This window comes from Chlorocebus sabaeus, chromosome 20 (genome assembly GCF_047675955.1).
Source record: "Chlorocebus sabaeus isolate Y175 chromosome 20, mChlSab1.0.hap1, whole genome shotgun sequence".
Lineage (NCBI taxonomy): Eukaryota > Metazoa > Chordata > Mammalia > Primates > Cercopithecidae > Chlorocebus > Chlorocebus sabaeus.
Window position 1 is genome coordinate 84,923,930 of NC_132923.1, and position 15,201 is coordinate 84,939,130.

General features: G+C 44.8%; 1 protein-coding gene across 1 annotated transcript in view; it reads left to right on the forward strand.

The window, feature by feature from the left end:
• The window catches only part of RAB3B (RAB3B, member RAS oncogene family), an 83,067-nt gene extending 70,366 nt beyond the window's left edge, over positions 1-12,701 (forward strand). Inside the window, exon 5 of the mRNA XM_007978763.3 lies at positions 947-12,701. Coding sequence (XP_007976954.1) covers positions 947-1,134 — 188 coding nt within the window. The 3' untranslated portion in view covers positions 1,135-12,701. The remainder of the gene's footprint in view (positions 1-946) is intronic.
• Positions 12,702-15,201: the final 2,500 nt, after the last annotated feature.

Consider the following 15,201-nt stretch of genomic DNA (forward strand, 5'->3'; position numbering starts at 1 on the left):
GTCTCTTGGGACAACCAAGTTCTGTTCATCACAGAAAGTGTCGCTAAGGGTCTCAAGATACAAAATAGACAAGAACATTGCACACCTCAGATGTAGTTTTCCCTGGGCCTTTTGTTGGGTTTGTGGAGGGAGGGTGAGATCTGTTGGATCATTTCAGTGGAATTCAGGGAGGGGAAACCCCACTAAGTGGAAATAAACCAGTGTGGCTATGGGTGGAAAGGGCAAAGAAGACTTATTCAGTGTGAATCTTGAGGTGCCTCCTAGAGCCCAGACTGGAGCTGGCCAGCCTAGGGGGAATGAGAGGCAGGGGAAAGAGGAGGAAAATCCCTGTGAAAAAGTCCAAAACTTGGGTTTCTCATACTGGTGCTTTTCCTTATCTTGGGCAAGCTAGCTTACTTCTGTAAGCCAGTGTTTGCATTAGTGAAGTGGAGAGGATCTGACTGACACTTCTTCCCCAGGGGCAACATGAAGATCAAATAAAATAATCTATGTGAAAAGTGCTTTGGAAACTGTGAAGTGCTGTGGACACACATTTATGCATTTGTTCTGTCAGCAAACACTAATGACCCCCTTTGTGTCAGGCACAGGGCTATACATTTCACATACATCGTCTTGCCTGATCCTTGAAATAACTCTATGAGGTAGGTAAAATTATCCCTTTTTTACAAACCAGGAAATTGATTTGTAAAGAGAATAAGTGACTTAGCCTGGAATTAAACAGCTGGGCAGTGGTACAGCTAGGATCAGTCTGACTGAAAGACCAGTGCAGGAAACTCCTGCCCTGTGCCATCTCCTTGAAGCAGAATCCCCTGTCCATGGAACTGGGCCTCTTTGCTTCACTCCTGAGCACGGGAAATATTAATCCAGAGTGCTTGGGCTGAGGGCACAGAAGGGTTCCAGCAGAAGGGATGGGAAAAGACCTTATCCGTATCTCTCCTCTTTCCAGGGTTTGATTTCTTTGAAGCCAGTGCGAAGGAGAACATCAGTGTAAGGCAGGCCTTCGAGCGCCTGGTGGATGCCATTTGCGACAAGATGTCTGATTCGCTGGACACAGACCCCTCGATGCTGGGCTCCTCCAAGAACACGCGTCTCTCGGACACCCCACCGCTGCTGCAGCAGAACTGCTCATGCTAGGCAAGGCCCACCTTCCTGACCTCCCCTCGTTGTGGCCCCACATCCAGTCTGCTTCTCCCTGTTACACACTGTCCACTCTCAGCCCCGACCAAGATGAGCTGCTGCTATTCTTTGCCTGCCCCCAGGGTTCTCTGCAGATGTTCCCAGTAATAGATACTCAGCACTAGACTAACAGAACAGGTCACTACATGGGTGGAGATTCACTTTGCAAAAGAAGACTCTGTTTTATGAAGGGGATTCACTACAGGGACTTAAAAGCAGTCTCTTCTCTGCCTTTAAAATGAGAGTTCCTCCATTTACCAAAATTTGACACACCCACATTCTTCAGGGGCATGCCAATTGCGTAAAGTGAGGCTCGCCTGCATAGCTAATCCTATTAAAGACAACTTCCCAAAGCACAACGTGCTTGTTTCCTATCGGGCTCCCTGTGGGGCTTTCTCTCACTACAAGTCAAGCTTGGGCTCTCAAAGCCCTGTGCCTGTTACCACGGATGCCCACAGGGCCTGGGCAGTTGCTGTGGTGACAGGCAGAGCTAATCTTCAGAGAGCTCAGACTCTCTAATGATGCTGAAGGAGCAAAGGCTGAGTCAGAAACACACTTAAGAGAAAATGATTATCCCCTACAGAATGTCAGAGGTTCCTGCTATAGGAAAGAGCAGGCACGTATGCTCAAGAAAGACAAACAGAGAAAAAAAGAAACAGGCAAGATCAAGACACAGATCATGAGTTTCTGATTTTGCTGCTTTCCAATTGGTTCTTAACTGTGGGAACTTAGTAAAATTGGCGATTGGTTCTTAGACTTCTAGAACCTGAGGATTTTAGAGTTGACGGGATTCCCAAATTTACCTAGTTTGACTAGTCAATTCTAACCTTCCTTTTTCTGACAAGTGACTGTCAAGCCTAACAACCAAATCTCTTTCTTCTAAAGCACACCTTCTAGGCAGGGACAAGAGCTCATTTTCCACACCATCTTGGTTAACTCTCATAGAAAGTTTTCCTTGCTTCAAGCTCAAATCTGCCTCCTGGAAATTCTTCTTCTTCCCTCCCTGTTGGTACCAGCTCTGCTGTCAGAGACTTCACAGTCTCCGCTCTCTCTGCCCTGTGACACCCTCGGACTATTTGAGAACACGAATCATGACTCCTGGGACTTGCCTTTTCTCTAGGTCAATACCTCTATAATTCCATTGGCTGTTCTTCATAGGCTCTTCTCCCCATCCTGCCCCTTTCCTGCAATCTATCTTTTAATTGCTCTTGAGCAGTCTAACTGAGAAGTGTGATTTGAAGCAAAATAAATCTAAGGTGGTATGACCCTGAAAAAATTGAGAAAATTGAACTAAAAGATCCCGATCCCAACCCCGTTCTCCTGGGAGTGAAACCTTAGTTTCTACCAGAGAGCGTGGGAAACCACTTCTGGTGGAAGCCCCTTAATTAAACACCTGAGGAAAAAAAGAAAAGAAACTCAGAGACCAGAATGAATTCGCTCATTATTCTAGCTTGCTTGGCCACAGGGACATATTTGGTTTGGGCTGAAATAATGACATAGAACTGGCAATGATTCCAGAAAATCTTTCTTCTATATCATGGTCTGAATCCTCAGCCACCTCAAAAGTCAGCGGGCAGGGGGAGTCTCTCCCCAGTTTTCTCTTCATTTCAAATGAGGCTCATTGTCCTAGAAAAGTACATTAGCTAGCAACTAGTCCAATGACTAAATAAAAGGACCATCCAGGGCACTGTGGCTCACACCTGTAATCCCAGCACTTTGGAAAGCCAAGGCAGGAGGAACACTTGAGGCCAGGAGTTCAAGACCAGCCTGAGCAATATGGTCAAATTCCATCCCTACAAAAAAAAAAAAAAAGCCACATGTGGTGGTGCACACCTATAGCCTCAGCTACTTGGGAGGCTGAGGCAGGAGAATTGCTTGCACCCAGGAATTTGAGGTTGCAGTGAGTTGTAATCATGCCACTGCATTCCAGTCTGGGTGACAGAGTAAGACCCTCTCTCTCTTTATCTCTCTCTCTCTTTCTCTCTCTCTCTCTCTTTTTTTTTTTTTTTAAAGGAGTCAGCTCTACAAAGATGCTGCTTTCTTTGATGCAATGCAGAGAACAGAGCTTTGGACTTGGAATCAGGAGACCTAGACTCTGTCATTAAATCAACTGTGACTCTGGACCAGTTACTCCTCATTTTTGAGTCTTGATTTCCTACTTATAAAATGAGGGAGCTTATTTGGATGATCTTTAAGGTCCCTTTTGGCACTAATAACTTGGTGACTCTTTTTTCTTACCTTCACCATTTCAGTTGATCACCAAACAAACCTGAGAGATCAGGATCGGTATCCCAGTGTTGTCTTGGCCAACTCTGATGTCATGCTTACTCTGTACTAGACATTGTTCCAAGCATTTTACATGCATTAACTCATTTATCTTCCCAACATCTTGTGAGGGAGGCACTACAGTGAGCCTCATTTGAAGATGAGGAAACAAAGGTACAAAGAGGTTCTAGCTTGACCTCTAAGGTCACATAGGAAGTAAGTGGTAGAGCTGTAGTTCACATCCAGGCAGTAGGTTCCAAGGTCTGTGTTCTTAACCACGTTCTGGGCTGCATCTTTTATAGACAAACTATGATCCAGAGGGATTACGAGAATTGGATCACATACCAAGAGAGTGTTAAAGCCACATTAGGATTCAATTCCAAGGCCATCAGATTCCAAGTCCACTGGAGAAAAGATGTATATCTCTAATCTGTTAACACATTGCTCAACTACTCAGACTAATCCGAGGTGATGGATGTCTCATGCTCAGGAAGGGCGAGTCAGTCTCTGAGGCAACAGATCCCATGGGCCTGGGTAGAAAATGCCCAATGCTTCCCAGTCCCAAGTGCTGGCTTTCCCTGTACCTGCCTCTGCCAGGCAACACTTAGCAGGCTCCCAAGCAGCAGGAGCCTCCATGCTCCACTTTGAACAGCCTCCATGCTCCAGCAAGGGGGCATTTGTGAAGAGTGACTTGATTAACTTTTCTGACCATGGGTATAATACGGTTGCTTCAGAGGGCAGTGATTCTGGGTGTGATTTTTACACTGTAACATTGTATACAGTGTCACAGATAATTACTGGTTTTTTTCTGGTCATTAACACTCATCTACTTTAGTACTAGGATTTCAGACCAAGGTTCTCATGACCCCTGGGTATTTTAGTATCTGTATCCAATAATCTTTTCTCTCCTACTGAATATTCAGGCAAAGATCAAATTGTTTTTTTTAAAACTGTCAAATTCTGTAAAACTCAGGAGCCAGTTCAAGGAAACAGGCGTCTTCACAATAGATGGAATCAAGAGTTAAATGTTATAGTGGCAAGCTCATCTACTGGGCAACAGACAACCAGACCTACTTGTGAGATGGCAGCTCCCCAGCCCTGCTTTGTGACCTCATTTCTGTCGAATGAAAGGCAGCAGCTTCCAGCTGATTGCAGCATAGTGGTCATCAATCACAGTAATAGCGCAATTAGCCACCAAGGTTCAAGCTGCATAATATGTGTTAGTGGCAACTTGTCCTGGATTTAATCTTCCTAAACAATCCAAATAAAATATTTTAAAACTCTTGACTTCTGGCTGCGCGCAGCAGCTCACACCTGTAATTCCAGCACTTTGGGAGGCTGAGGTGGGCAGATCACCTGGTTCAAGACCAGCCTGGGCAACATGGTGAAGCCCCATCTCTACTAAAAATACAAAAATTATCCAGGCGTGGTGGCGGGCACCTGAAATCCCTACTCAGGAGGCTGAGGCAGAGAATTGCTTGAACCTGGGAGGCGGAGGTTGCAGTGAGCCGAGATCGTGCCACTGCACTTCAGCCTGGGTGACACATCAAGACTCCATCTCAAAACAAAACAAACAACAACAACAACAACAAAACCTCTTGACTACTAAAGAGGCAAAAGTAGGCCAAAAGTGTGATACAGTATTGTGTTTGTTTACAACATCTATTTTAAATGCATGTGTATCTGTAAATACAAAGTGATTCGTGACTTATTGTCTCCTCAGTCTGTAGCATTATTAACTTCTAGGAGCAGCAGTCGGGTATAGTGTACTGAATGGTCACAGACTCATTGATCATCAGATCTGGAAAGGAGCTTAGAGAAGATCTGTTCCAGCCTCCTATCTTATAGAAGGGAAGGTTGACGTCCAAGGATCAGAAGGAAATCTCCTAATTATTCTGAGAGTACTGCAGTGATGGCGCCAGGACTAGGTCCTGGATCACCTCTAAGAAGACACTTAGCTATTTGAGTATGGACTAGGGCCTAGCATTATTAAGCACTAGATAAATACAGGTGAAAAGAAATGATCCCTGCCTGCAAGGTCCTTATGGTCTAACGGAGGTGCTGTTTCTAAAATATTGTTATCCCAATTTGGTAGTCAAGGAAATGGCCCTGGAAAAGTTAACATGCTCAAGTCACCCACTAATATCATTTGAACCCTCCTCTCTCTGACTCATGCTCTTTTAAATTTTTTTCTTCAGATTGTCTTAGAAGGGTAGATGGGATATACCCTCTGGTAGTACCAGGTGCCCAAGGATTCTTAGAGTTAAATAACCTCAGTTAATTAAATAACCACAATTGCTTGGTGACCGAAGCCTTATAACATCCGCAGAATAAGACCATTCTCCAGACCTGACTCCCCAACTCTTATCACCTGCTCCTGCTGCCACTAAGCTCCTTGCTTGGATATCAAGTATATCCAGGAAGGCTAAGAAGTATATGAGGAATGTTTGTTTGACTTTGTTTGCCAACAGTTTGGGGGAAGGGAAAAGAACTACAATAATCAGTGTCCTGGGATCTCATTGATTTCAGATTCCCCGTCCCAAGCCTACACCCAATTACCTGCCATAGTTGGGGAATCAAGTAGCATCCTGTGGCTGGAAGTAGATGCAAAACACTAGTCCATGAGCTATAAATACTGTTAAATGATGGCTTTTTAAGGTCCTGATCCGTTATATGAAGTAGGCAAAATTCAAATTTATTTATTCATTTATTTTCTCAACAAATGAATATATATTATGTGCCAGGATGCGAGCAGTGGCAAATTAGGCACCGTTCTTGCTTTCATGAAACGTATAGCTTCATGGTTTAGTCTAGACGTTGTCAAATCATCACCCAAATATAATTACAAAGTACTCTAAAGGAAAGGCACATGATGCTATGAGAACATTCACCTGGGAAACCTGAATCACCTTTGAGAAACTGTTTCAGGGGCTCTTGGAAGTCTACTGCTCCCAAATATCTCTGCTGCCCACTGGCCATTGCTTTACATTCCTCAACTCAGCTTTCATCTTTTAGTGCTAACCTTTGATGGCTGATCAAATACAAATGCCCTAAGAAGAGTAAGGATAGGAGAAGGAATATCTGTACCTGTGAAACATTGTTAGGCTGCTTGGCTATGAGTTCATTGTTGTTTTCTGAAGGATATAACCAACCACTCCAAAACTTATAGGCTTAAAACAACAAACATGTATCATTTCTTATGATTCTGTGGGTTGGCTGGGTGGTTCTTCTGGCTGAGGCAGGATGGTCTAGGATAGCTACATCCGTATGTCTGGGGTCCCAGCTGAGATGACTGGGGCTGTTGAGGCCTTTCTCCCTGTGGTGTCATCCTCCAGAAGGCTGCCCAGATTTGTCCATATGGTGGCAGGAGTTTCCTCAAAGCAAGAGAGGGCAAGACCCAACACAGAAGCACTTTTCAAGCTCTGTTTTCATCACATTTGCAAATGTCTCACTGATGAACACAAGTTCCCTGGCCAAGCCCAGTTTTAAGAAATGGAGAAATAGGGCTAGGCTCGGTGGCTCACGCCTGTAATCCCAGCGTTTTGGGAGGCTGAGGCAGGCGGATCACTTGAGGTCAGGAGTTCTAGACCAGCATGACCAACATGGTGAAACCCCATCTCTACTAAAAATACAAAAATTAGCTGGGCGTGGTGGCGGGCATCTGTAATCGCAGCTACTTGGGAGGCTAAAGCACAAGAATTGCTTGAACCCAGGGGGAGGAGGTTGCAATGAGCCCAAATCATGCCACTGCACTTCAGCCTGAGTGATAGAGCCAGACTCAGTCTCAAAAAAAAAAAGAAAAAAAATGTTGGGGGAATAGATGCCATCTCCTTATGGAAGGAGCTACAAAATACAGTGACCAGTTTTTCAATCTACCACAGGAAGCACCCTCAGTTCTCTGAAACTATGTCTGGTAGATGTCCTGGGGTCTTAAAACGTGGCTCTGATGGTATCACCAAAGACAAGTGGCAAAATCGTTTAGGGCAGGGCAGTCTTATCATTTGTTTAGTAGTTATCCGAAGGATTTACTTTGGAGGAATCAAGACACTTCTAGATGAAGAAGTTTTGATGCTTGTTAAACAGTCCATTTGGATACTTCTTAGCTATCCCCAAGGGACGAATCTGACTTCTCATTTCACAGGATTCACCATAGATAATGGTTGTAATTCCTACCTGAAGTTACTGGCCAGAAGCCCAGCAGAAAGATTCAGTATATGCAGAAAAGGTGGCTCCAAAAACAGTTGGGCCTTCTGTTCTAACTGTACTTCCTTCCTTGACGTACTCGTCTAGTCCCGAGGCTTTAGATGTCAAGTCTTTGATAATAACATGTGTACCTAAGTGCCTACTGGACATTTTCATGTCTCAAACTTAACATGTCCAAATTGAAACTTGTGATTCTGCCCCCAAAACTTGTTTGAACCCCAGTCTTCACAGAAAACTAGGTGCCATCCTTAATTCTTTGATTTTTCTCTTTTTCTTAGCCTCCTTGTCTAATCTAGCAGCAGATCCTAGAGTTTTACTTCTAAATATATCTCAAATCTGATCATTTTTCTCCATTTTCATTGCCGTGACCTTGGTCCAGGCCACCATTGTTTTCTGCCCTAGAGAGCTACCACAGAGTTCCTAACGTTTCCCTACTCACATAATTACTCCCCATTAGTCCATTTCTCTCACAGGAGCAACTCTCTCTATATATATTATTTATGTATTTATTTTTTGTAGAGACAAAGTCTTGCTATGTTGCCCAAGCTGGTTTCAAATTCTTGCCTCAAGCGATCCTCTTGCCTTGGCCTCCTGAGTCACTCAGATTGTTTGTATGAGCCACCTCAATGGCAATCTCTTAAAAATCTAAATAAATGAACAGCTCAGTAACACTGAGGTTTACTTCAATACCCCATACAAAAACAATCCAAACCTTGGCAAGGTGGTGAAACCCTGTCTCTACAAAAAATACAAAAAATTAACTGGGCATGGTAGCCTGCACCTATAGTCTCAACTACTTGGGAGGCTGAGGTGGGAGGATCGCTTGAGCCCTGGAGGTCAAGAATACAGTGAGCCATATCCATGATTGTACTCCTGTGCCACTCCAGCCTGGGTGACAGAGCAAGACCCTGTCCCCCTCTCAAAAGAAATGAAGAAAAAAAAAGAAGAAAAGGAAAGAAAGAAACAAAGAGAATTCAGAGACTTCCATTATTAATAGTACCTATTTTATTGATTCTGTTTCTAGCCTGAATCTGCTTCTAACTTGCTATAGGATCTCTGGTAAATCATTTCCTGTAATAAGCAACTCTCACCTCTCTCCTTGTTCCTTCCAGAAATAGTAGTCTCTTCTTTAGTAGTACTACTACTCCCTTACCCAAACCAGGTGATTCTAGCGAAGACTGTCATTAAAGGGAGCATGTGATCAAGTAGAGCCCATCAGAATCCTTCCCTAAGATTTTTATATAAGCTGGACCTATTCTTTTTCCACTTGAGTGGCAAATATGTGAAGATATGAGGTCTAAAACTGTGATGGTTTATTGTCCACTCCTGTGTAGATTCTGGTCTATAGTAAGAGGAAACAAGGCCATTAGGCAGCGGGCAGCAGAGACAGGTGAGAAAGAGTGTGACCTCTGGTTTTCCAGACCCTGATTCTGGTTTCTGGAGGCTTGGCTGATCACCTCTTCCTTTGATTCTGTTAGAAAGCTCAGCGTATCTTTCTAATAAAACCCCCCTTTGCTTTGCATGTTGGAGTTAGGTTCTTATCACTTGCAACCAAAAATATATTGTCTCCTCTTTGGTTCTCAGTTTTCTCATTTATATGTCCTTCTAGCTCCAAAGTATAGAAATTCTAATTAAAAAAAAAAAAAAAACTGGGTCTTTCCGAAAATCCCACTGATATAGACTTTCTGATCCAGACTGTATAATCTGGAAAAGAAGCCTACCCTCATCTCCATCCTCTCTTCCTGTACCTGAAGGAACGAAGAAGAGGGATTTCTCAAGGTGAGAAGCAGTTCTCCATGGACACTGATGACAGTACAGGCAAAGGTTCCTATGACTAGGGATCACTGTCCACACAGAGTCTGGCTTCCCAGGTTTCCAGCAGGTAGACAAAACAGCTAACTCCACTGCCACTCCTTTCTCCACATCCGTTCCTATTTCTCAGCCATCTCAGTGACATCCACCATCTTGAGAGTCAACTACTGACTGGACTGAGTTGTGTGCTTCTGTTTACTTCTCTTCTGTCTTTTTCAAGTGGCCAAATAGCAAACGCTTAAATAGGAAATCTCTGGGAGACGTGAATAAAAGACTTTGGTTGGTAGAAAATCATGTCACTGAAAGACTAATAGACAGCAAAGTAAGTCAGCAAGTCCCTGAGCAGTAGGATTAGGATTCCTGTCTCCTTTCAGATTCGCATGCATCTCTTTCTGGGGTTAACAGTGGACTGGGATAAAGCTAAGAGGCTGTGTAGCTTGGGTTAAGTCATTCTTATCTCTGGGTTTCAGGAGCTTAGACCAGATAGTTTCTAGGGGCTCTCTTGATGCTGATGCCTTGGGGTTCTGTGGCTGTTTTCTGTAAGAGCTGCAAGGGGCAAACAGGATTTTGGCAGCAATCCTTTCATTACTAAAGCTTCCTTTCTTCTCGGGTGCAGTGAAAAGAGCCAAGGCTGTGTGACCGCCTCATCACTTAGCCAGGTGTATGGTCCTGGTTTCTGAGGCTGCCAAAAAGTATCTTAGCAATTTGTGTCTGGATGGTCCATGCCTGACTATCCTAGGCTAGGGGTTCCTAAAGAGTAACAAGAAGAAGAAGAGAAACAAGAATCTCTGACACTTGTTGAGAATAGAGCATAGTCCCATTTGTTTGAGAAGAGACACCAAGCAGCCATGTTTATGTGCCAGAAATGCATTCTACCTCAAGGAGGACTAAATTAATGGACCAGTGTGTGCAAGGCTGAGCTGGGCAAGATCTTTCTGAGGACAAACTCTGCCATGCAGCTAGGAGCCTGGAAACTAAAAGGACTGCATGTAGTAAACTATCTTCAAACCCCTGTAAGCATCAGACCACAGGATGAGGTTTCAGAAAGTCATAAGGCAGAGTAGTTAAGGCTACAGGGCTTACAGTCTGACAGACCTGGGTTCAATTCTTGAGTCTTTGTCACTAACTAGTTTTGTGACTTTGGGAAGATGACTCCCGGAGCCTCAGTGAACTTCAGTTACTTCATATGTAAATGAAGTAATAATATCTACTTCACGGGGCTGTTGAAAGGATTAAATGCAGAATGGGTGTAAAACCCTTAGCACAGTGTCATGCACACACGGTAGATGCCGAACGTGTGATGTTGGCACTACACAAAGTAATCCCAATCAGGCAGAGCTAGGCAGGCAAATCTAATCCAGGATCTTTTGTAAGGGGACTGAGAACCAGAGAATGGAGAAAGCCAGTGTAAACACCGTGAGCAAAGGAGCAAGAGAAGGGGCGTTGTGTAAGTAGGAGATGGAGTCTGGGCTTACTAATTGGATCAGGGTGGAAGAATCCAGCCAGGACCAAGGGAGGAGAGTCCAGGAAAATGCCATGAGCAGCTCTGTAGCATGACTTTGTTGGGCTGGGTTAAAGTAGGGGCTGCCACCAGTCACCTGACAGAAAGGTACCTCATGCACTTCCTCCTTCCCCCAGAGATCAGCCTCCAGGAGTGAGGAGTGAGCCCAGAATGAGAGTTTAGAGTGCTCTGGAGCCTTTGTTAGAGGTACCCTTCAACACTCAGAAAACCAGGATTCCAGAGACCTGGGTTTGAGTCCTGACTTTGCAGCATACTAACTGTGATCTTGAACCAACATATTTTCACCTAATGAGGCTGACAATCTTCCCTACTTCACAAAATAGTTATGAGAGACAAATAAAAGTACCTTTCAGAAAGTGAAATGCTGTGGACATTTAAGGTGGAGCCACTGTGAGAGTCTTGGGGAGAAGATGGTATTCGTCTCAGAATGAAACCGAATACACCCCTCCCAGAGACCTTTCCAAGGATCCCCTCCTTCCTTCAGCTCCTTCCCCCAACCTCAATACACATTCCTGTCCCAGGAACCTAACCTCACCAAAAATACCCGGGTCAACATGCCTTACACCCAGAGGTTTGGTTGGCTTCAGAGAAACTTCTGGAGGCTAAAAGCAGCCAAGAAGAATCAGCCACTACATGCTGGGCCTGGATGAACAGAGCAGTGAGCTGTGATGGGGCTGGGGTCCAGGAGGAGCAGGCAGGAGACATAACATTCAAATATTATAACAAAAATCATCGATCATGTGTTCGGCGCTTTACAGTTCCCAAAGCACTTTCCTATCCATGCCCTGATGATCTTTGATACAACACTGTGATGTGGGTTTTATTATTCCCAGTACAGATGAGGAAAATTGAGGCCTGCGTCAGTGAAGCAATCTATCCAAGACTACATAGAGAAGGCAGTAAATGGCAGGGTTAGTCTCAGAACAGGGTAGGGTCTGTACCCCCTGCAGTGGGCAGTCCTAATTCTGAACTTCACCTATCTGGGGGTAATAGAGGGGAGCAAGAGGAAGGCTGCTGAAGAGAATACCTAAACATCTGTTTTGTCTACATATGACTTCCTCTGCTTGTGGGAGAGAAGGAAGGAAAGGAACACATTCCCCTTGCCAGCCCCACAAACCCAACAAAATTAAACCCTGGAGCAGGTTGAGCAGCAGCGGCTTCCCTCAGATCCAGGAGCCAGGGGCAGATGATCTATCTCTGCGGCCACACAGAGAGATGTCACCGTATGCAGTTTGCATGTCATCTTCAATTCCCTGAACTGCTCTTTCTAATTTATTCAACCGGGGACCAGGCTGGTCTCATGCCAACCTAGGAGATGCAGTATGAGCAGAATTCCTCAGGAGGAACAATTAGCAAAAACTGAAGTTGTCTCTCGATAGGCCTGAGCGGAGAGAGGAACAATAGCTCTCACGTCTTTCCCCATCAGATTCGAATTAAGCAGATGTTCTCCTGCTTTTTTCTTCTTCCTATGTTCTGTATACTGACACCTCTCCTCAGTGGCATATGAAATATGAAATGTCATGTGGTGTTGTGAGTTTGTATAAATATAAAGGAATATATATACACAGTAGCAAAAGAGAAGATCTCATTTACAAATGTCTATGGTGTTTCCTTGTTCTGTGTTGATCTGTTTTGTTGATACAAACTGAATTTTCTTAATGTATCTTCTATCTCTATTATAGTGGCAATGATGGTATATACATTAAAGTTCTTCTGAATTGTGTATCATTTGTAGAGTGACTCTTTCCTGAGTTTGTGCTAAGAACTTCGGGCAGAGGACACTGGCCGCAGCGACTCATGCCTGTAATCCCAGCACTTTGGGAGGCCAAGGTAGGTGGATCACTTGAAGTCAGGAGTTCAAGACCAGTCTGGACAACATGGCAAAACCCCATCTCTACTAAAAATACAAAAATTAGCGAGATGTGGTGGTGGGCACCTGTTAGTCCCAGCTACTGGGGAGGCAGAGGCAGGAGAATTGCTTGAACCCAGGAGGCGGAGATTGCAGTGAGCTGAGGTCATCCCATTGCACTGCAGCCTAGGCGACAGAGCAAGACTCCATCTCAAAAAAATGAACTTTGGGTAGAGATTCTTGCATTCAGAGATCTTTAAGAGGAACTGGAAAACAGATCCAGCACCGATGCAATAAAAGACACAATATGATGCAATAGCTCATGATGGACTCAGGAAAGCAGGGTATCAGGATGGACTACAACAATCAGAGAAGGCTTCATGGTGAAGGAAGGACTGACATTGCAAGAGGTCAGGGAGTGCCTATTAGTGTGCACTTCTGGAGAACCGCTGGGCTGTGGCTCTGTGCTAGGTGGTACAGAGGTTGCAGAGAATAACGAGGGGCAATGTGTGCCTCCCAGCAGCTTACCTCAGTATTAGCTCATAGCGGAGGTTTAAGATACATTGCTGGACGGCACGTGGGAACAAGGCTGCTGAGCTGGAAAGCAGAGAGTCCACAGGAAAATGAAACCAAATGCAGACAGAACTCGCAGCCCCAGGAAGGGGCAAAACCTACTCCCTACCCCCACCTCTCCTCAAAAAGTTTAATAAGTCTAAGCAGGCAGCATATTCAGTCCAATTTTACTCCATCCCCACCATGACGTGCTAGAAACCTTTTCCCTTTCTTAGCCTGGTTAACTCCTACTCATCTGCCAGCACTCAGGCATGGGGACCCTGGTGGGCCAGGGAGGTCACAGAACTTTGGAAGCACAGAGCAGAGATAATGGAGGTGTCAGAGATGCATTCAGTTGGAATTCCTTTCCCTCTCTCCCTCTCTCCCTCCCTCCCTCCCTCCCTCCCTCCCTTCCTTCCTTCCTTCCTTCCTTCCTTCCTTCCTTCCTTCCTTCCTTCCTTCCTTTCTTTTATCCTCTTCCTCCTTCTCCTTCCTTCCTTCCTCCCTCCCTCCCTCTCTCCCTCTCTCTCCCTTTCTTTCTCTCTCTCCTTTCCTTCTCTTTCTTTCTTTCTTTCTTTCTTTCTTTCTTTCTTTCTTTCTTTCTTTCTTTCTTTCTTTCTTTCTTTCTTTCTTTCTCTCTCTCTCTCTCTCTCTCTCTCTCTCTCTCTCTCTCTCTCTCTCTCTCTTTCTTTCTTTCTTTCTTTCTCTTCTTCCTCACTTCCTTCCTTCCTTTTCTTTATTTCTCCCTTCCCCTTCCCCTTCCCTTCCTTTCCCTTCTTGGCATTTTAAAGATCCCTCTATAGGATTCTTTCAATTACAAGGGACATAGACCCACTTTTAGTAGTCACACAGTAAAAGAGGGGATCATGGTGCGAGGGAAATTTGTTAGCTCATGTTACTTATAAAGCCCAGGGCTAGATGTAGCTTCAGGCATGGATAGAAGCAGGTGACTAAATTATATTGTCAGAATTCTCTCTCTCTCAGCATCACTTTTCTCTGGGTCAGCTTTATTCTCAGGCCACTCCAGCCTTATCCTACTCATATAGCCATCTGGACAGAGAGAGAATGCCTCTCCTTCAGTAGTTTTGGCAAAAGTCCTGGTCATGCTTAGAATAGTCTAGGATTAATCATTATGCCAGGGGATGGGGTGTTCTGGTTGGCCAACCCTAGATTTTATGCCAATCTTGAGTTGTAATGTGGGGTCAGTCCCACCCAAACCAGATGAACTGCAAGTGGAAGAGGCATGGTTGCCCCAAAGGAAAATTAGGGTGCTGTTTCCAGAAGAGAAGATAATAGATGTTGTCCAGGCAAACGTACCAGCTAGTCACAGGAGCTACAGAATCAGATCACTCCACAAAAGACATCCAAAAACTGGACTGAGAATGAGAATGGGTTATACCCTCAGGATATGGGGATGAAAGGAATAGGATGGGTAGGGATGTGGGGAGGGGCAGAACAGAAGCAGCCAGCTGAGGGCAGAGCAGTCAAAGGTCAGTACATGTGATTGAACAAGCCGTGTCCTGCTAAGGGGGCCAGAGGGAGGCTAAATGGGAGTTGAAATCAGCCTAGACTCCGAGTGCAAAGCCTTGTGTCCTGGTGTGGAGCTGCACTAGGAGAAAGGGCTCTTTGGTGTAATTCACACAAGGGTGCTGTCTCCTCACTAAGCCATGAGCAGAGGGGCAGCATCCATCCAGAGTGGGCACTGTCTCCACTCTGCACAAAGATGCAGTCCTGGGTTGAATCATATCCTCCCAAAAGATATGTTCAAGCCCTAACCTCTGGTACCTGTGAGTGTAACCTTATTTGGAAATAGCATCTTTGC